The sequence below is a fragment of the Tenrec ecaudatus genome, chromosome 9, assembly GCF_050624435.1.
Source record: "Tenrec ecaudatus isolate mTenEca1 chromosome 9, mTenEca1.hap1, whole genome shotgun sequence".
Classification (NCBI taxonomy): domain Eukaryota; kingdom Metazoa; phylum Chordata; class Mammalia; order Afrosoricida; family Tenrecidae; genus Tenrec; species Tenrec ecaudatus.
This window is the reverse complement of record NC_134538.1, coordinates 140646524-140667395: the sequence shown is the minus strand read 5'-3', so window position 1 is coordinate 140667395 and position 20872 is coordinate 140646524. Positions and strand designations below refer to the sequence as shown.

The following is a 20872-nucleotide window of genomic DNA, read 5'->3' as shown; positions in this document are numbered from 1 at the left end:
ATCCAGAAAGAGAAACAAGACATGTTGTCTTCACACAGATGGTAAACATTTTAACAGTATTGCCTCACATTTCACTGAACCATATCTGGAGTCTTGATCCCAGGACCTCTTTGTCATTTTCAGCCACTGTACCTTTGCAAGAGATGTTCCAGTGCTTTCTCAAATGTTGGCCTCACGGAAGGGCTAATCCAGAACTGAGGATAGTAGGAGTAACTGATCAAAGTCTTTCCACCATGGACGTTGTAATAGAACTTGGTTCCGTGCACTTTTTGCCATTCCTGCAGGGTTTCATTCAGTCTTTCAATCAGATAGTACATTATCCCCCTGTTAGTCGAGTCTCCAATGAAAAGAATCTATAAATTAAAAGAGAATGTTTTTACAGCATACGTAGGGGAGACCTAAGGGAGCTAATGTGTTTAATACGCCCACAAGCATGTGTCCATCTGCTTGAAGGGCAGCTCTTCACACTGTCAGAGATCAGACCCATGGTTCTTTCTCTCCTTCAGACCTGTTCATGTTGTTCTTTCTCGTTCCCAGCAACGAGAGTGTCTTGCTGACCCACTAACTCAGATGTACAGGGCGTTTTGTTTGTTTGCTTGCTTGCTTGCTTCCTATTATTTTGGATTTCTTGCTATCATTCTCTTTCCTTCCTCATCTAATCGGTTCACACGCTTTATTGATCAGATAGCTTGGAGGTTCTCTGATGCTGTAGGACTACTCGGGAAAGATCTCATCGAGTCTCACATTTTACAGAGAAGGACAACAGGGATCCATAGAGGTGAGGCGGATCTGCAGAAATCATATCAGGGCTAGAGAAGAACGCCAGAGGACTGGACCCCGGTTTCCTGACAGGCATATCCCCTGGCCATTCCCCTCTAATGGAGACTCCCATGGCTGTCACCTCCCTCCTCTGACCATCCCATATCCCTGCTTCATGCTCTCATTACCTAAAAGGTATACTCTTATCCTGTCCTAATGGGTCTTCCTTCTGCAGGATGTCTGCCTTCAAATTCATTCTACAGTCTTTCTGGGACAACTTCCCAAATGCCCAGCTTGCTTCCTTCTGCACGCATGCTCAAAAACTTACTCGCTCCTCGTCTGGACCAAGTAGGCTTAAACTACATTTACTGAATTGTATTGATCTCAGCCTTTGCCCGGGTGAAGATACTCGCCCGGGATAGTCCTTTGATGCTTCCCTATGGGGAGGTTTGGATCAGAAGCTTTGTTTCCCAGAGGAGATAGTTGGGCTCAAGGAGACATGAGCTCACCAATGCTGTCACTTGGGGATGCAGGACCCAGACCCAGGGTCTGTGCCTCCCCGTGCAGGGTCAATGCCCCTTCCTGCCTTTCAAGGCTTCCCCACATGGAGCCATGCCAGGCTCCTCTTTTTCCACTCCCATGATTTGTACTCAGCAACATCTGTTTCCCCTTGTCCTGATCTCTCTGCCTTGGAAAGGCCTCCCGGTGCAGTCCTACTGGTGTACAAGCAGCGTGACATCCAGACTCGGTCAGCACAAACGACATCTCCCCAGCAGGTCTCCTCCAAGGCCCTTAGTCCGAAGAATGACTTACTCGGCCCTCTGTGGTTTCATGACGGTCCTACTTCCACTCTAGACTTTATCAACGTCTATGTGACATTACACTAAGTCCCTGGGTTAGGAGTCTAATTATGGAGCACGTATGTGTGTGTCCTTAAATGTTATACAAATTTGCCCTCACTTTGAAATGTCTTGGCTCCTCCCCGGTTTGCCATGTAGTCTTCATCACGATCACCTTCACTACCTGCATGTGTAGCTTGCCAATCACAGGAAGGACTCTGAGCCTTTTCTTTGTAAGAACTGTATGCACCTGTTCGGCCTTACCTACAAATTAACCTTAAAGACACACTTAGGAATGAACCTTGCTTGTCACCTCACCTGGGACTGCCAGGGAAGCTATTTGTGTCTGTGTGTCTGTGCCATTTCTCTCTGAGCCAATCAAGAAGAACTCGAGGGCCAGGTGACTTCCTTGTTCACTTCAGTTCTGTCCATGTTGCCTGGCATTCACTTTAAACATGCTTATTGAATTGCAAATCAAAGGGTCTTAGACTTAAGAACAGAACACACTGCTGTCGAGTTGAACTCACAGACTCAATGTAAGACAGAGTAGATGTAATCACAAGGTGTTGAAGGGATGAGGTACCAGGCATCATCAGAACAAAAAATCATATCATTGTGAATGAGGGGGAATGCAGAATGGAGACCCAAAGCCCATCTGTAGGCAACTAAACATCCCTTACAGAAGGGTCATAGGAAGGAGACAATCCAGTCAGGGTGCAGTGTAGCAACGATGAAACATACAACCTTCCTCTAGTTCCCAAATGCTTCTGCCTCCCTCACTATCATGATCCCAATTCTACCTTACAAATCTGGTTAGACCAGACGATATACACTGGTACAGATAGAAACTGGAAATACAGGGAATTCAGGGCCGATGATTCCTTCAGGACCAGTGGTGAGAGTGGTGATGCTGGGAGGGTGGGGTGGAAAGGGGAACCGATTACAAGGATCTACATATAGCCTCTGTGGAGGACGGACAAAAGAAAAGTAGGTGAAGGGAGACATCGGACAGTGTGAGATATGACAAAGTAATAATTTATAAATTATTAAGGATTCATGAGGAAGGGGGGAGTGGGGAGGGAAGGGGAAAAATGAGGACCTCATGCCAGGGGCTTAAGTGGAGAGCAAATGTTTTGAGAATGATGAAGGCGATGAATGTACAAATGCGCTTTACACAATTGGTATGCGTATGGATTGTGATGAGTTGTATGGGCCCCTAATAAAATGATTTTTTTAAAAAGAGAGGGAGTAGAATAGCCACATAGAGTTTCAGAGGCTATCATGTTTACAGAATCAGATTTCTGCAACCTTTCCTGGGTAGTGCTTGGTGGGTTTGAACCACCAAACTTTCATGACTCTACCAGGGTTCCTTGATTTAGAATGAAGTACACGTTGTTTCTATTTATGTAGAACAATGACTTAAGAGATTTGGGATCAAGCATTAGCTCAATATTTCAATGTTATCACAATAATAATGTGAATTGTCTTGCAGTTTCCTGGATTAATATTATTCCGAAGGTTAAACTCTACGCTCTGAAGAAGCATCTTGTTTCTGGTCCTGGCTGTGATGAGATAAGCCTGCTGCCTCAGAGCGGCACTGGAGGGGAGTAGAAACACCTGCTTTAGGGATATGTCATGGAAAGTTAGGTCTCGGCTCATCTGCTAGAAGCAAAGATATATTTGCAAGAGTTTTGCACCTGTTCTATTCCGGAGACTCAGCACACAGTGTGAACCAAAGATATTTCCCCACTCTTTTTCATATTATCCTAGACCAGTGGTTCTCAACCTGTAGGAAAGTTTAGAACCATTGCCCCACAGACTAACTTTTCCTTTGAGAAAATTAACCCCACATTCAGATATCTTCTCTCTGCCAGTTAGCAGAAAGGCTAAAATTTACAATCGGCCTGATCCACACAAGGATTTCTAGTCTTACAGCAATTGGTTACCTTGTTCCAATAATAGCAAGACATGTCTTTTATTGGTGGAAATGCAACCAAGATTTTGGGGAAACTTTTGACATAAATATACAGTGAAAAGATTTTCATTCCCCTTTCTTTTATTGTAAATGAAAACGCCAACAATGGTATGCTGCACAAGCATGTAGATATTTCAGTGTCTAGCTCCTCTTCTTCAGAGTCACCACAAGGTGATCTGTTTAGTAGATCAAGGCAGAAATCAGTCTATAAGGTACCCTTGAGGGCTGTCTCAGTTGAGTCAACCTCCAGGTAGCGGGTGGTCTGGAACTTCTCGAGAGGTTCTCTGCTTATTCTGACCTGGTGAGGCTGGGAATGAAATAGGTCGAGGTGGAATATAGAAAATCAAACTTTTTGTCATTTCTTTCTTCCTGAGTGGGTTCTAGTTTCAATGTTCACAGAAGCATGGATAGTGGACCTATATTCTCTCCTACCTGCCAAACTCAGACTTTTTGATAGAATAGCTTGTATAGGGGGTGTCTTGTCCACGAGTCTAGGAAATGCCAACCGCCTGGCGAGCTCTGACCTGGGTAAGCAAAGGAACTGCACGTGAGGTGAGGAGGGACATCCTATCCATTCCGTCTGGGTCAGGGCCACGCCTAACCCCTCCGATTAGAAAGCTCCACGAGGATTCTGATGAGTCCCCAAGATTGAGAACCCCGGTCTCACCAGATGAACACCCATTCCAAAGTGGGCCAGGAGTTTGAATACAAAGCCAAGCCTGACCTGAGGGCTATAGAGAATCGAATGCTTGACAAAAACCTTGCTCCCATTTACGACACAGCAAAGCATTTTGTTACGGTACAGGAGGTATATGGCGTATTTTCCAATGATATATTTTCATGGAATTGACTAGAGATGAGCAATCGAACTGCACTTTGGCGTCAAAAACAAATGCAAGAGTGATTTTTTTAGGCAAATCAGGTTCAAACATGGAATTTGGTAAAAATGGATAGTAAGTCACAAAAGGAAAATCACTTAAGCGTGAATCTTCCAGTTGCTTGGAACAAAATGGTTGGTCTACGTTGCCTTCTCATCCAGCAACTTAGTGCATTTGTTTAACAGCAAAGGAGGTGTCTTGGGTGAGTCTTCTTCCTGGGGAGAGAGGGGGGTAGGCCCTCCTTTTATGCACCCCCAGAGAGTGACATGGACAGGCTACAAGGCATTGTGGAACCATGAGGGACTTCACGTGCTTGTCAGAACATACTATTATACATTAGCCACACTTAGAAATTTAAACACCTCAAAGCCCAAGACACTACTTAACTTGAGGACATGACTGAAATATTTAAGTTCCGTTTCCTGTTTAAACAGCTGATTTTTAAGTACTTTCAGAAACGTGTTTTTAATATTTCCTGTTCTTTATTGCACTCTTCTCTCAGGTATTTTATGACTGGCTTAAATTATGAGAGATATTTTCAATGAGCAAACAAAATAGGTACTTGCTTAAGTCCTCGGGATCAGATGCCTACGTATTTTCAGTTGCCAATTTGATGACCCTACGTGCACACTATTAGTGTTGTATCGTATCTACACAACTGTGCTATCTGTCATGCTTTGAAAAAAATCTGACAAATGTTCAATTTAGAGTTTATTAAGTAAGAGGTAGGTATCTATAAAGAGAAACGTGTAAGTGTATAATTGAAAGCAGTTTTTAAAAATTAATTAAATGTGAATTTTATTGGACACATTTATACACATAGATGCCCGATCGTCATCAAATCAAAATAACTTCTCTCCTATTTGGGTAAGTTTAGAACTCAAAATAAATCCCACAATTCCGGGTCCTCCATATACAAATAAGTTGGACATATAACTCAAACCCAAACCCACTGCCATCTAGTCGATGCCGACTCATAGGGATCCGATAGGATAGGACAGATTTGCAGTAAGCAGGACAACAAGTAACCCCTGCACCCCCGGGATCCTCTTATAGAGAACCAGATGTTACAAATGCTGAGCCCATCTTTCATCTGGAGAGTGTCTCCTGATCTTGTTACTGAAGCAAAGTCACATAACTAAGCTGTAAAGAGTGTGAAATCCCTACGGGCCCGCTGCTAACCGAAAGGTTGAGGTTGGAGTCCAACCAGCCGCTGAAAGTCAGCCGTTGGAAGGCCAAGGGCTCACAGCTCTACTAGGGCCCACACGAAGCCACCATAAGTCACATTGACCGAACCTTTAAGAAAATTTTCTTTAATAGAAGCTAGTCTTGCCCACATGCCATCAAGTGCAAATCTCAACTGGTTTGCTTCTTGTTCCTTTCCTCGGCCGCCTTTCTGAGTATCATCTTTCTGAGTATCGTTTTGCGTTCATCAACGTGAAATAACAGCAGAAAGAGGTAGAAGGTTGGAATAGCAACAGAAGGAACGTTAACAGAAAGAAATGACTACACGAAAATTTGAGCGGAAGGGAAAGGCTACTCTGAGATCTCACTCTCTAAGCCAGCTCTCAGGACCAGCCTTTTCACCAGAATCTTAGGATAAGGGTAGCAGGACTTAACACTCTCCACAAAACCGAATCTTGCCCTGGTTGGGAGTTTAAATGAAAAGTGTTTGTTTTTTTAAACCCACAATGCTTATGTTAACTTGCTGTTTCTATCTTTATAATTTTTAAGATTTAACATTTACTTGACTTTGGAAGAGAATGGTGATCCTAGGAAATTCTGGCTAGGATGGGAACTGAGTAATGTTACTAATGAAAAGTGGGCATTTCAGGATCATTTGCATTATTTAGATTTGTCTCGTGGGAAACGAGAGATCTATACTGGGGGAAATTTGCTACCTCACGTCAGTAAGTGGAGTTTCCTTAAAAGACGTGCCGTTGCACAGCTGTGGGAGCATACATTCCCACAGTCGTCCGTGTGCACAGTGCATGCCTGTGCCTGACTGCGCGTTACCGAGTCCCATGATTCTTCATCTCAAATGTCTTCCTCAGCTTCTCCTTCCTTTATAGCTTGACCACTTCTCCTCCAGCCCTAATTTACACAATGTGTCCAAATAGAGGGTTTTAGATTAGGGAAAGAATGCGTGTACAGTGTCAAAGAGGAAACCAATATAGAATGCCATAGACTATGTAGGAATAATTGCTTCATGCTCCACCCCTCAGGGCCGGCTTCCTGAGCATTCTACCTGGGAAGTCACCTGTGGCCCTATGCGCAGAAACATATGTAGCCAATGCTGTTACCATTCCATCTCCGTCCCAGGCCCTTGAACTTATGTAAATACTCGTAATGGCTCTTAATTCCCGAGATTTTCTGAGCATCTCTTTGTAAGGAGCCCTCCAGCTGCTAACCAAAAGGTGGACAGTTCAGACCCACCTGGGAGCTTCCCAGGAGAAAGGCCTGGTGCTGATGACAGCTTAGGAAACCTGGCAGGTAGTTCTGCTCTGTGCCATGGGATAGCCATAGCTGGAAATCGACTGCACGGTGCCACGTAGCTCTTGGAACACATATGTTTGCATGCATGCCTCAGGAATTACATGGATGACGTTGGTCGATACTTGTGCAATCATGTTCTTTGTCCTCTCAATAATGTGTGTTGGGACTTTTCTATTAAACATTAGCATCGCTTTCCTCTCCTCCCAGGCAGTCTCCAGATAGCTGCAACTCCATCGTTCTCATCTGTGTTGGGCCGCTTTTCTACTAAAGATACGTCCCTATTGCGTCTATAATCAATTAGCATTCTGGATAAGAAGGGAGACCTTAGGAGTCTCCAGTCAATGCTCTGGTAAATTGGAATTTGAGAGCGCTCGGGTCTGAAGGATGCATCTGGATGGGAGGTGGGGTTGGCGGTGGGATGGACCAGGATGAGACTCCTTAGGTAAAGTGGGAGTCACTCACTTGGATCAACCAAAAGCCAAACTTCCTGCCATTGAGTTGATTCAAGCTCTTAGTGACCCTGTACAGGGTTTCTGAGGCTGTAAAGGTGTTCATTTTGCTTGGCTCCACGATCAATGCTCGTGGAAGCAGCAGTCAAAAGATCAAATGACTCATTGCACTGGGTAAATCTGCTGCACAAGACCTCTGTAAAGTGTTGAAAAGCATGCATGTTGCTTTAAGGACCAAGGTGCTGTGCCTGATCCAATCCCTGTTCTTCTCAATTGTCATATGCATGTAAAAGTTGGATATTGAATAAGGAAGACTGAAGAACCAATGTTTTTGAATTATGGTGTTGATGAAGAATACTGAAAGTATCATGGCCTGCCAAAAGAGAACAAATCTCGCTCGGAAGAGGTACAGCCAGAACGCTCTTAGAGTCAAGGATGGCGAGACTTCATCTCATGCACTTTAGACATGGTATTAGGAGAGACCCTCCCCTGGAGAAGGACATCATGCTAGGTGAAGTGGAAGGGCAGTGAAACAGAGGAAGGGCCTTGATGAGATGGACTGACACAATGGCTGCAAACATGGGCTCAAACATAAGCACAATTGTGAGGATGTTGCAGGACTGGACAGTAGTTTGTTCTGTTGCACACAGGGCTATGTGTACGATGAGCCAGAAACCGCTCAATGGCACCTAGCAACAACAACATCCTTAAAGGCGCAGACAGACTCCTCGTTCTCCCTCAGAGCAGCTGGTGGGTTTGAACCTAGGAGTTAGCAGCCCAGTGCTTACCCGGCAGTACCACCAGGGCTCTTTGGCAATCTGAACTTAGACTTTCATTTTCGACAATTCGACTCTGTCCTACAGGGTCAAGATCAACTCGGTGGCAGTGGGTTTGGTTTTAGCTTAGCAAGATCCTATCGCCTTTGCTAACTGATGGGGAAAAGGGTCTTTTATTTCCTTACTGGTTATAGTTGCATCTCATTTTATTATGCTTCCCTCTGTCATCTTTCATAGATACTGTACAAATTGAAGGATTGTCATAACCCTGAGGGAAGCCAGTCTATTGACACCATTCTCCCCCCCCCCGTAACATGTGCTCTTTTGCATCTGTCATATTTTGATAATTCTTAGAATATTTCAAACATCTTCAGGATGCTATTGCACACTGAATAGATTGAACATAAATGTAACTTTCGGATGCACCGGGAAACAAACATTTATGCCATTCCCTTTAGTATGACATTCAACGTATTGTTGTAGTCTGGAACTGATTCTGCAACATCTCTAAGGAATGCCCGTATTTGCAGGAATGCTAATAATTAATCTCCAAATTATATTTTTAAAATCTAAAAAAGAGTTGGAGCCATTAGCTTTAACAAAGGTGGTAAACCCAAAGTCTAGGGTTAGATCATATATGGTCATAATTTTTTCAGATGAGAAAAACAAACCCGAGAAACAGTGTGTGGTGTGTCCAAAGCCATAAGATTTAATGTTGAGCTTAAATGAACATCTCTGGCCCCTTAGTTTATTAGACTATGACATCATTGTAGAATTATTCCGATCCATTGAGAGTCTTAGCTCAGGATGGGACTCAAAAAGAGTTTAGAAAAGTCACAACTGCGATTGTGATAACTATTTTCATTGCTTCCAATCCTGTGTTTCTAGAATATGAAGGATGGCTTTTTCAAGTTAGTGGTCAAAATTGGGCCTGCACGTTTGCCGTTCATTTATGTGTGATGATGGGCGAATGGCTCAATCTCTGTGACTGAATTTTCCTAAGTATGACAAGGGTGGAATGATAGCTACCTCACCAAGTTCTGATTAGGAATGAGCAAGAATTCCATCAATGCATGTATTTCAATCAACGAGTGTTTCTCATGTAACTATTTGGCGTGGAAGGCTGTGCTAAGCAGTGAGATGATACAGGGAATCAGACACATTCCCTGCCCTCATGAAGCTGATAGTCTGGCAGAGCTTCAAGCGCAAGAAAGCGCATAGCATGGTTCCTTGTAGAGAAACGGGGCTCTGGTAAGAATTCTGACAGCAGCAGATGGTTCTAAATGTTTATTTCCTTCCCTTCTCTGTCTGAAAGTCACTGATATGGCTCCTTTATCTTTGGAGCTGCAGCTTCCTTTTTAGTCCTGAAAACGGAAGCATTTGTATTAAAATCACCACAGAGATACCCTTCTCACCCTGCTCCTCACCCCTTCCATTCTTCATAAACTGTCTGCTGCTAGCAAAAACATCACACATTCAGCCGAAAGCTCTTTCTTGTATGTGCTACCAGTTATTAGCGCTTTTTCTCTGTCAGGACCAGCTGTGAAAGCAGTCTTGACCATGGAGGAGAGTTACAGGCAGTCTATAAGGCATTGTCCATCCCAGAGAAAGAAAAGCCGTGTAAGGATGACTGACTTCACGTGAACCAAGCATCACAGTCTTAGTGCCCACTGCATACGTCCCAGAGCTCTGCCGGACGCTACCTAGTCAGAGCAAGCCTAGCAAGAAGACACTGCATGTCCAAGAGCTCGGCTTAGGAGCCTCCCTAAAAGGACAAGCCAGTCTAGTGTGGTCCATGCGAGACCTGCCCGGGATGTGAAAGAAGAGCAGGAGGTTAGTGTGAGAACAACGCCATGCACGTGGTCAGTTCCAAAGGCCGCGAGTCTTGCATGCGGGGTTGTCGGGCCTTGAGTGCTGAGCTCCAGATGCCTGGTTCCCCAGCAGAGCCACCGAAGCTGCCCTTGAGCCCAGCTGCTCTCAGCCGCCAACTGTCAGTTGGCGTGGCAAGCTCCCAAATAGTTCTGCTGAGAAAACAGCCTGGAATTGGGTCAGCGCAGACCACGACTTTAATATTCTCCATCTGGCAAAGAGACTTAGTTTGGAACTCGCTGAATATTTTGAGCAAGAATTGTTAAAGGCCCTTCTGCGGTCCCATCTGTGCGTGCTTCAGAGAGCCCACGTGCACTATGTAGTGGGCCTCCCTGGAGTAGGTGGGCAGGAGTCCGCCCTGGAGCTTCAGCTTTGGGTGTCGCAAGGTAGCTTATGTAAAAACCTTTTGCGTCTGGTTCCAGCACCCACCTTCCTTCCTCCCAGGCACTGCTGAAGTTGAGGCTTCGTCAGGACTCCGTACTGGCAGTTGTGAGGTTGCCAAGTTGTTTCCCTCCAGTCGCAGGTCCTGTTGTCTGAGCAACTAAGGCAAGGCACAATCCACTGCCCTGCAACGGATGGAAAACTGTTCTTAAGGGGACTTCACTAGGGAGCCCATAGTGTGCCAGTCACCTGAGCACTCAGCTCTCTGACACCATTCCAAACAGCACAGTGAGGCGGCCTTTTGGATCTCTGTAAGTCCAGTGGAACAACACATGGCCCGTCCGCCCTCGCAGGGGAATAGCAACATTGAAACCAGTTAAACCCAAACACCAAGCTCACGGCCATCAAGTCGATGTTGACTCAGAGTGACCGGCCCCCTGTAGGTTCTGAAATAACACAGGTGATGCTGAAATCAAAGCTATATCTTTATAAAAATGTCCTTGAAACCACACGCCTCCCAAACAGGGGCCAGGTATGACCCAGCGACGATTTATTTTCAAACAGCCCATAAGACCATAGCTAGATGGGAAGACACGGAAAACAAATAGTTGGTCCCCAAATGTTTATTAGCCTAACACTTGGTAAGTTTACAAAGAGAAGACTAGATCTAGTCCCTGCTCCCGAGACATTTATGGTCTAGGAAAAGAACCCGACTGATCAGTGACTCTCAAAGGTGAGTCTAAAAAGAGTTTTACATCAATAAGACATTTTACATCAAAAGATCGCCCAGGCCAACTCAAGTCTACAAGTCGGACGCAAGCCAGGGTCCTCTTCAGAATCACGTAGCTGCTGCTGCTGACTCAGAGAGGCGATGTTGAACACAGGGCGATCACAGGCCGGCGAGGGCACAGCTACATGGATCCAAGGCTGGCGGGTGGCAAGCCAGGCAGGGCCACACCTGGTCTGAGTCAGGCAGCCCCAAGGGGCCACCTCTGGAGGCAGGCAGAGTCCCAGCAGGCAGGAAGGAGGGGGCTCAGAGAGGGAGCTTCCTGGTTTCTCCTTACAAGGACACCCCTCCCAGGCAGGCATCATCAGGCTGTGACTTGACTGACAGGTGGAATTCCACCCCTACGCTTCCCTACATCTTCAAGTTGACTTAAATTTAACTGCCTCACATTGCTTTAAAGACTTGTTTGTGCTCCTTTAATTTGCCAATGGATTTCCATTTCATTTGACTCTCTCCTCTTTCTAACTCTAAGACCCGAGTTTTGTCATCTGCTGAATGAGGTTTTGCACTTGCCTCACAGGGTGGGTGTGAGGCTTTCACGAAGCAATGGACGGAAAGTTCTGACCACAGTCTCCAACTTAAGTTCACCCTGGTCCCCAAGGGGGTGCAGTCAAAAAGGGCGTCACCGCCGTGGCCATTACATGTGTTCAAATATACCTAAAAGTGAGGTGCTCAGACAACCTTGCTTTCAGTGTGAGTGGGTAGAGTAATAGCTTATTAGAAAAATAAATAATAAAAAAGCATGGGTGCTCTTTCCTGGGTCCACCTCGTCAGAAGTGAGGTGTGAACATCGCAAATTGTAGGAACAAATACCGAGCGCTTCTTGATCTCCTTTGTGGAGAAGGTGCTGATGTCTGCAACCTGCTGAACCCCCAGGTCTTGCTTCGGTTCCTATTGTTACTTTTCCTTCAAAACTTGCAAGCGCCAACTATCCCCAGCTCCTTTTTGTTTGTTTGTTTCCAGTTGTGAACAGTTTGAGGAGGCTTCAAAAAGTTCATGGAAATGCTCCACTACCTTCCACCGCCCTCACCGTCCATATTCCCCGCAGACGTCTTGAAGTCCTCTCAATTACCTTCTTGGGGTAAGTCAAGAAGTCTTTCTACCATTGTTCCAGTTCACACATTCATGGTTCAGAGCAAGCAAAATGTGTTCAAACATGTCTTTGAGGTCAGCGGCTGTCTTCAGACAAGGTCTTTCCATAAAACACCTGTTTTAGTCTTGTCAAGAGTACTTTGGGAAAAAAATCTCTATCCAAGCAATGGCTTCCAAGGACTGTGCTGAGGCAGTGAAGTTCAAGCCAGGGAGGTCAGGGCAACTGTTTGGGGGAATTTAAAAGGGAATCTTGAGAGATTGTCTTGAAGGGCACAGGGCAATCATAGGGTTTATTAGGAAGAAGCTTTCAAAGAAAATTGAATTTCAGGAAAAAAAAAAAGACCAGGAAAGTTGCATTGAGGGATCTTATTTCCACCACCACTCAGCATCCGCTTCTTCTTAAAGGGTACCAAGGGCTGTCCTACGAGCATTTTGTTGGAAAATTTTACTCCCTTAGCCCTACCCCTGCCGCCTTACCTCAACAGCACGGAATTTGCCCCTTTAGACATTTTGTTATAAACACTTAGAGAACATTGAAAAACGATTGAACACGAGAGTAGACCCTCATGACTGCTCTCCTCGTCATTTTAATGGAATAGCACCGAATTCTTTGGGGGGAGGGCTAGTGAGAAGAACACACTGATTTCAGGAGGCTATAGATCTAGATGGAGGATGTATCAAGAAGCAATAGCTTCATATTTCAGATTTCAACTTCATGAAGGTTTCTATGATTTTGTAGTGCCACTCTTTGACCTACTGACTTGTTATTATTGTTGCTCTTGGGTGCCATCAAATCAGTTCCTAGCCACAATGGAGGAAACACTGCCAGGCCCTGGGCCATCCTCACAGTTGTTGTTCTGTTTAAGGCCATTGTTGCAGCCCCTGTGTCAGTCATCTTGTCAAGGGTCTCCTCCCACTAACTGCTCTTCTACTTTACTAAGAACAATGCTCTTCTCCAGGACCACTCTCTTCTGATTACATGTCCAAAGTATGTGAGACCAAACATCACCATCCTTGCTCCCAAGGAACCTTCTGGCTGTACTACTTCCAAGACAGATTGAAAGTCCATGATATTTTCATTATTCTTTGCCAGTCTCACAATCCAAATGCATCTATTCATTTGTCTTCTCTACTCATTGTCCAGCCTTCACGTGTGGATGAAGCAATGAAAATAGCTTGAGTCAGGCTCACCTTCATCCCTAAAGTGACAGATTTGCTCTTCAGCAATTTCAGGGGAGGTCTTGGGCAGCCTATTTGTTCAAGGCAAGGTATCGTGACTGACGCTTCCATGACATGGATTGCCGCGTCAAGTAAGATGAAATCCTTGACTACTTCTATCTTTCCTCCTCTTATCCTGCTGTTCACTGTTGGCCTGGTTGTGGGCATTTTGGGTTTCTTTACATTGAGTTACAATCCAGATTGAAGACTATAGCCATTGGTCTTCAGTATGACTTATAGACTTACCCTCGTGTAACTGGGTCTCTTGATCATGCAAATGGTTTAGTGCTCAACCGTTAGCCTTACTGTTGGCAGTTCAAACCTACCCACAGGCACCTTGGAGCTGTGAATACACCAACTGTCCTGAGAGAGATATGGCAGCTTGCATTGGAAAATTATAGACTAGGAGACCCCACGGGGCAGGTCTACCTGGTCCTAGAGTGCTGCTTTGAGTGGGAATTGACTCCACACCACACAACAACATGCTACCCATTTTAATTCTACCTGATTGCAAGCTTCATGAGGGCAGGGCGTGTGTCTGATTTGCTGCAGTCTCACTGCTTAGCACCATTTGGACACATCATAGTGTACATGTGCGATCATAAGTTAATGAACCAATCTCTCTCAGCGTTGCATTTCTCAAGTATAAAATGGATATACCGGTAACAATATATATCTGCCAGTTTTGAACTCCTCTTTGGCCACTTGGTATCAGGCTGAACAAACAAGGGGACCGTTGCATGCACAGTGGTTCAACTATGGGTACAAGCTGTTGGTGGGCACAGAATCGCATGCTTGTGCAGAGAAAGCCCGAGTGAGTCTCTCTGAAAGCTTGGCCACATACTGCTATTTATTTAGATAGTAATACTATTATTTATTAATTATCATTATTAATTTATTTAGATAGTAATAATTTACTTAGATAGTAATAACTCTTTGTATTGGTTGACAATGCCTTTTACTTACTGTAAGTCAGCAATACTATTTCAAATAGGCATCTGTATACCAGCTGCAGGATTAAAGTTTCTTGACATTTTAAGGGACACCAGCTCAACGAAAATTGTCCAAAAAGAATATAAATTCCGCTATATATTTAAACATTGAATGAATCAAAGCTGTGATTTCTGAAATAACGTATGACATATGTTTTAGGGAATAACATTTTGAGGAGCGAAACTGCATTTGCGGCAAGTTATTTGCTTTCTAACTGTAGCTCTATATTTAATGCAAATTAGATTTCAGGGAATCTTACTGGATGCTAGATAAAATGGGGATGCGGAGTTCCATTCTGTGATTGAGGGCCACGTTGTAAATGTCATTCCTAAGTATGGTTCTGGAGTGCTACGAAAGTCACGCAGTTTGTATTTAAGAAGAAAACAACGTATTTTGTAGCTATATATTTTCGGTATTATAAAGGTTAAAGTAGAAATTGACACATTTTCTTTGCTAAATTAAAGGTGGGCTAAAATGTTGTCATGGTTTATATATCATGAAACTCAACCTGAACCACTTTCCTTTAAGTTAAGGACCACTCTATGATTTTTTTAATTAATTAGATGGATTGACACAGTAGCTGCTCCAATGGGCTCAAGCATAACAATTTTGAGCTTGGCACTGGGCAGGCCAGTGCTAGATTCTCGCGTGCCCAGGGTCACTGTGAGTAAGAAACAACTCCGTGGCCCCCAACAACTAGCACCTATAAATACCTTCTTTCTTGATCAAAATTAGAACTCTATTTCTTTCTTAAGGGACAGAGTTCACTCTTGTGTTGCGTCTTATAACTAATTATTTTCTAAAAGCTAGGAATGAATGTCAGAATATAAATGCAGTCATTCAGAAGTATATTAATTGGCAATTTTGAAAATGACATTATGACCATTATTAAAACATCAAGTGAAAAAATAAATGATCTAGTTTTGCCAAGGAATTTTAGAATGTGCGTTTAAGGTAAGACATTGGGAGTAGGCTGTATATTTGACCTGAGAAGCTAAGGCCAGAACTTCTAAGTAAAAGTCCTTCCCATGACAGCTCCTTCGTTTTGCAGGAAGTGCTGCCATCAAGGAAATCACGTCTGGTAGCCAAAGCAACACCCTTGAACAATGCTGGGCCCTCCAGTGTGGGGCAGTTGACCCGTGGTCGAATGCTCCCTGGCTACTCACAGTTTTTGTGGAACAAAGGAGGGCTGGCACCGTGGTTCAGCAACCATTCAAAAACCAAAACTGTCTTACTTGTTTGTAATTGAGAATAGACACAGTAAAAGCGCACCACAAGGACAGGTTGTGCCTCTACCATTCAGTGACACGGATTCCATTCTTCTAGTTGTGAACCATCCCAACTCTTCTTTGTTGAAGTATGTATCCCTCCTTCACATGAATCCACTGCCTCTGGAGGTTCCGATCTCATCGTCCCAGCCACTGATGTCTATCTGATCCCACCAAGACAGAGCTTTTCAGAGCGGACTACTCAGGCAGACAGGCTTTAAGAGCTAAGGTAAACAGTGTTGTTGGTTTTTTTATTTTCCATTTTAAGAAGATTGCAGGGAATTGATTTTTTTTTAGTTTACAGATTATTTTAGGGCACTAGTTTTAGGTGTTCACGCCACCTCTGGGAGTCCAGAAAGTGCCCGCTCTGAAGAAACAACCCTGACTCCAGGGACTCAGTGAGCGTCAGGGTAGAATTAGGCTCCACTGGTTGTTCGTGGATGGATTGTTTTGTATGTCAATTTCCAGACAGTCTCTGGAGAGACTGGAAGCTCGTACCATTCCGTTAGCAGCCAGGTGTGTTCACTGGACACCTGGAGATTCCATTCTTACCTACTGGCAATAATACATGTATGCTGACGGACCTGCACACAATATTCCTACATCAGGTCCATTCTAGAACATAAGCATTAAAGCAGGTAGATAGGAAATAAATGCAGATCGAGTATAGGGGTTCTGGACTCTCCTTTTGGGGTTGCCCTGTGCTATTTCTCACCCTTCCCAGGGTGCGCCATTCTACCCAGGAGGCTACTAATCAGAGAAATGTGCCAATCATCTGCCAACTATAACGTGGCATGTACTATTGACGAGGGAATGCTTTCAGAGTACAAAAGGTTAATGTACTTGGCCGTGAACTGAAAGGCTGGAGGTTTGAATCCACCCTGAAGTACTTCTGAAGATAGGCAGGGCTGTCTACTTTGAACATGAGCCCTGGAAAGGCATAAGGTGTGCAGTCCCATCTGCCTCCCCTCCCCCCAGTCCCCCACATGGATAGAATCAGCCTCCTGGTAACTGGTTCAACTGGTTTCCCTTTGTAAACACGTGCCCAGGAGGCTCTGGAAGCCCAGAGAAGCTAGCTTGAGTGAGGAGCCACGGTGGTGACCAGGAAGACCCTCTACACATGGGGAAGTGAAACACAGATGGTAAGAAGTCTGTTAGGCAGAGAGCACACATAGCATGGACAAGAACTTAGAGCTTTTTTTTTTTTTTTTTAAATAAACAGAAGCAGAAAAAGTTGGAGGTAGGGGAGAGGTAGGGTTGGGCCAGGTTACTGGAGGCCTTGAATTATCAGGCCTAGGAACTTAGACTTGATTTGGGAGCCAAAAGGGATTTCCCCTACTGGTAAAGTAGCAGGGGCAGCAAAGGAGAAGAAATCCCTCAAGGAAACAGAGCGACATGGTGGCTGCCTCCGGGGCTCAAACACAGGAGGCTGGCGCAGGACTGGCCAGCGTTTTGTTCCGTTGTGCACAGGGTCGCTATAGGTCAGAACTGACTCGATGGTACCTAATAGCAACAACAAGAAAGGATTCTCTAGGCATCTGCACCTTGAACTGTAGGTCAAAGAAACTTTGGGTTGATTCAGTAGAACCAAAAAGTCAGAAGACAAAACCCAAACTCACCATCATTGAATCGATGCTGAGTCACAGCGACCCTGCAGGACAGATTAGAACTCCCCCCATCCCCGCCCCTTGGCCTCCATGGCTTTCCAAGACTGTCACTCTTTATGAGAGTAGAAATTCCTGTCTTTCCCACCCTGGATTCAGTAGGAGGTGCAGAATTAAGTTGTTTTATGATGATCCTAAACTGTCATCTGGTATAAACTATCTACCTGATGCCTCCTTTGTATGCCAGCGTATGTGTCTCATTCAGCAGGGACTCGCAAATCACACCACATGATACCCCCGATGGGCACACCCCTCCCTGTGCCCTGGCTGTCACTGATTATTCAGAACACATGTTCAAGATCAGGGCTATGCCCACGTTTGCTAAGTGTGCGTGCCAAATCGCCATTTGTCCTGCCCATTTGTGAAACTCATTTCCCAGTCAAACTGTGGTGTGAAGTTCACGGTGAGGGTAGAAAAGCTCCTGAGTGTTTTCTCAGACTTTTCTGATGAAGGGAGACCTGGGCTCAGGAGACCAGGGGTCACCGGGAAGCTTCGAGATGAGGCACAGGCTCCTCTAAGCACTCTGGAGGTGGTTTTTTGAGGGCCAGCTGTGGCTTTCCAGTCTAGTCTCCACTGGAGGAAGACAGCCGAAGACGGAGATGAGGGACACAGGGGAAGTTCCCTACAGGTCTGCTCAAGTCTGGGGTCTGACAGATTTGATTTTGATGCCATCTTTTCCCGATGCCATTCCTCTGCCGCCTATTGGGGGCATTCGTGATCATTTGCCAAGTATTTTCAAAATGAAAAAAAAAAAAGAACTTGAATCCATTGTCATTCTTCGGATCACAACATTAACAGATGTTCCATAAGGAGTCCTCATGGCCGACTGGATTGCACCCTGGGCCGCTAACAGCAAGGTCAGCAGTTCGAACTCACCAGCCACCCCTCAGGAGAAGAAGAAGGCTTTCTATGCCTGTTCTATACTGCCCTACAGGGCTGCGGTGCTTCGGCATCAACTTGACGACAGTGAGCTTCTTCTTTTGACCAGTAAACAGTTGCTATGGAGTCAACCCCCAATTCCTGGTGACCTCACATGTGTCCTGGCAGATTGTACTCCACTGAGTTTTCCACGGTCTGTTTTTCTTCCAAGGCTCCTCTGGGTAGACTCAAACCTTTTACCTTTCAGTCAGCAGCCAAGGTGTTAAGTATAGCACTCACAGACTCCCCTACTTGCCACCTCGGTACAAAGGATGCTGTTAAGTGAACTCAAATCGTGTCAACAAGACTCCTGGTCCCTGACCTCTGGACATTTAACAGCGAAGCAGATCAACATTCAACGATTAATTACTACTTACCTGTTGACATAAATGTGGCCATTGTTGTGGAAGAAAAGCAGACTGCGACGGCCAGATGGAAGCTTGTGGAGGAAGGCTTTCCAGAAGAAGCGGGTTTGAGCTGAGATCTGTAGAATGAGTGTGAACGAGCTGCACAAAGCCCGGACGGGGGCAGAGAGAGCAGTGTGCTGATCCAGTCTCTCCAACACCAGAGTAATACATTTATCTGAATTTATGTAATTCTTAATTATGATGGAAAAAATCATGTCTGAGTGTTACCTTGATATTTTGCACACAAAAGCATTTTTAAAAGCATATACTTATCAGTGAAAAAAGGACCTTTTTTTTTTTTTTTTGGTTAGAGAAAAGCTATCCAACATGATAGTCACCTTTTGTGTCCCCAGATGGACAGGTTTTGAGTTCTGGCTGTGAAATGGCTTCAATGTAGTCAGAGGAAATCAGCTGTAGGCCACAGGTCTTCTCCGGGTGAATCAGCAAACCACAGTCCTGCATTACAGTGACAGAAATGAGCAGTCACCCTCTTTACCAGGACCGAGGGCAATTCAGCCTAACAAAATAAAAGACTCTAAGAAATAAGAGTTTGGGCTGCCAAACAACTTTTATGGGTACAGAAAGCAATTCTTGTTTCCCCTTCTTGAGGAGCCGCCTTATAAATAATTGTGTTCTAATGTGCTGCTAGTGGAGGCCTGGTGAGCTACTTCTGCAAACTACCAACTTCTGAGAACTGTAAGTCACTGCTGTCTAAGGCCCCTGTGCATGGAGTTGCCTTGGGTCAGGAACCAACTCACTCGCTGGTACCTAAAAACATCGTATAGTAAACACACAACGAATACCTGTTAAACGACTAAACGATCAGACTTCATTCTCTCCCCTTTTATATCAGAAGTAGACATGGCAGGTTTGATCTCCCCTTTGCTCTGTAATTCGGCATTTGGTCAGCAATGCTTAGGGCCCTCTCTTGCTCTGAATTATTCTGACCGCCAACTCCAGGTCTCAAAAGAAAAAAAATTTGGTTCAGCTATTATTGTTCCCGTTTGCTGCTCTCCTCCAGATGGCCAACAATACACTTGATACCATGATTCCCAGATCCATTCGACTGCTCACAATCTCAGTGCCAAGACCTTGGGAACAGCCAGCTGTCCTCTAACCAGACATATCCAAAGTTACTTGAATGTCCATCCTTGGACTCCTTTTATCTAACAAGCCACCTGGTATCTACGGCCACCATCTCCTCTTTATTCTGATCACTACTTTTTGGATGTGAAAATTGGATAACGAATGGGAAAGACCAAAGAAGAATCAACACACTTGATTTATGGCGTCGGTGAGGAATATTGAAAATACCCTAGAAGGCCAGAAGTACAAACAAATCTATCTTTGAAGAAGTACAGCCAGAAGGCTCCTAAGAATTAAGGATGGCGAGATTTTGTCTCATGTATTTTGGACATCATCAGGAGAGACCAGTCCCCAGAAATGGGCATCAGGTTTGGTACAGTTAGGTCACAGAAAAGAGGAAGACCATCAAGAAGGTGACTGACACAGTGATTACAACAATGGGCTGAAACATAGTAACAATTTTAAGGATGGCTTGGGACTGAGCAGTGTTTCAGTCTAGTGCACATAGGGTTGCTTTGTGTACAATAACATTTGCTTGCTGGTCTCCTCTTTGACGCCTCTCAGTTCAAGTATCCTAACCATTTCTCCCACCCTCTGCTTGTCTTGAGTAACTTCTCATTTCTCTGGCGCTGCTTTGTCAGATATCTCTGTATCTCACATGCCTGTCCATCTATGTTAGTGGTTCTCAACCTGTGGGTTGTGACCCCTTTGGGGGTCCAACGACCCTTTCACAGAGGTTGCCCAATTCATAACAGTAGCAAAATGACAGTGATGAAGTAGCAACGAAAATAATGTAATGGTTGGGGCATCACCACCACATGAGGAACTGTTTGAAAGGGTCACGGCATTGGGAAGGTTGAGAACCACGCTCTATGTGCTCCTACTCACCCTTCAAGACTCAGCTTCCAAAGTCCTCCCCTTCCCAGAGACCTCCCTGACCCACGCTGGATTGGAGAGTAGATGCATTTAGCATTGTCTCTTGCCACAGCCCAGAAAACAGCGTCTATTTGTCATCTC

At 44.8% G+C, this 20872-nt stretch overlaps 1 protein-coding gene across 3 annotated transcripts in view; it reads right to left on the bottom strand.

Moving 5' to 3' along the window:
• The window catches only part of CPED1 (cadherin like and PC-esterase domain containing 1), a 325775-nt gene that overhangs the window by 23335 nt on the left and 281568 nt on the right, over window positions 1–20872 (bottom strand). For all 3 annotated transcript variants that reach the window (XM_075558608.1, XM_075558609.1, XM_075558610.1), the window contains 3 exons: window positions 19108–19225; window positions 10471–10607; window positions 133–353 (listed from right to left, as the gene is read on the bottom strand). In XM_075558608.1, the coding sequence (XP_075414723.1) occupies window positions 133–353; window positions 10471–10607; window positions 19108–19225 (476 nt within the window). The remainder of the gene's footprint in view (window positions 1–132; window positions 354–10470; window positions 10608–19107; window positions 19226–20872) is intronic.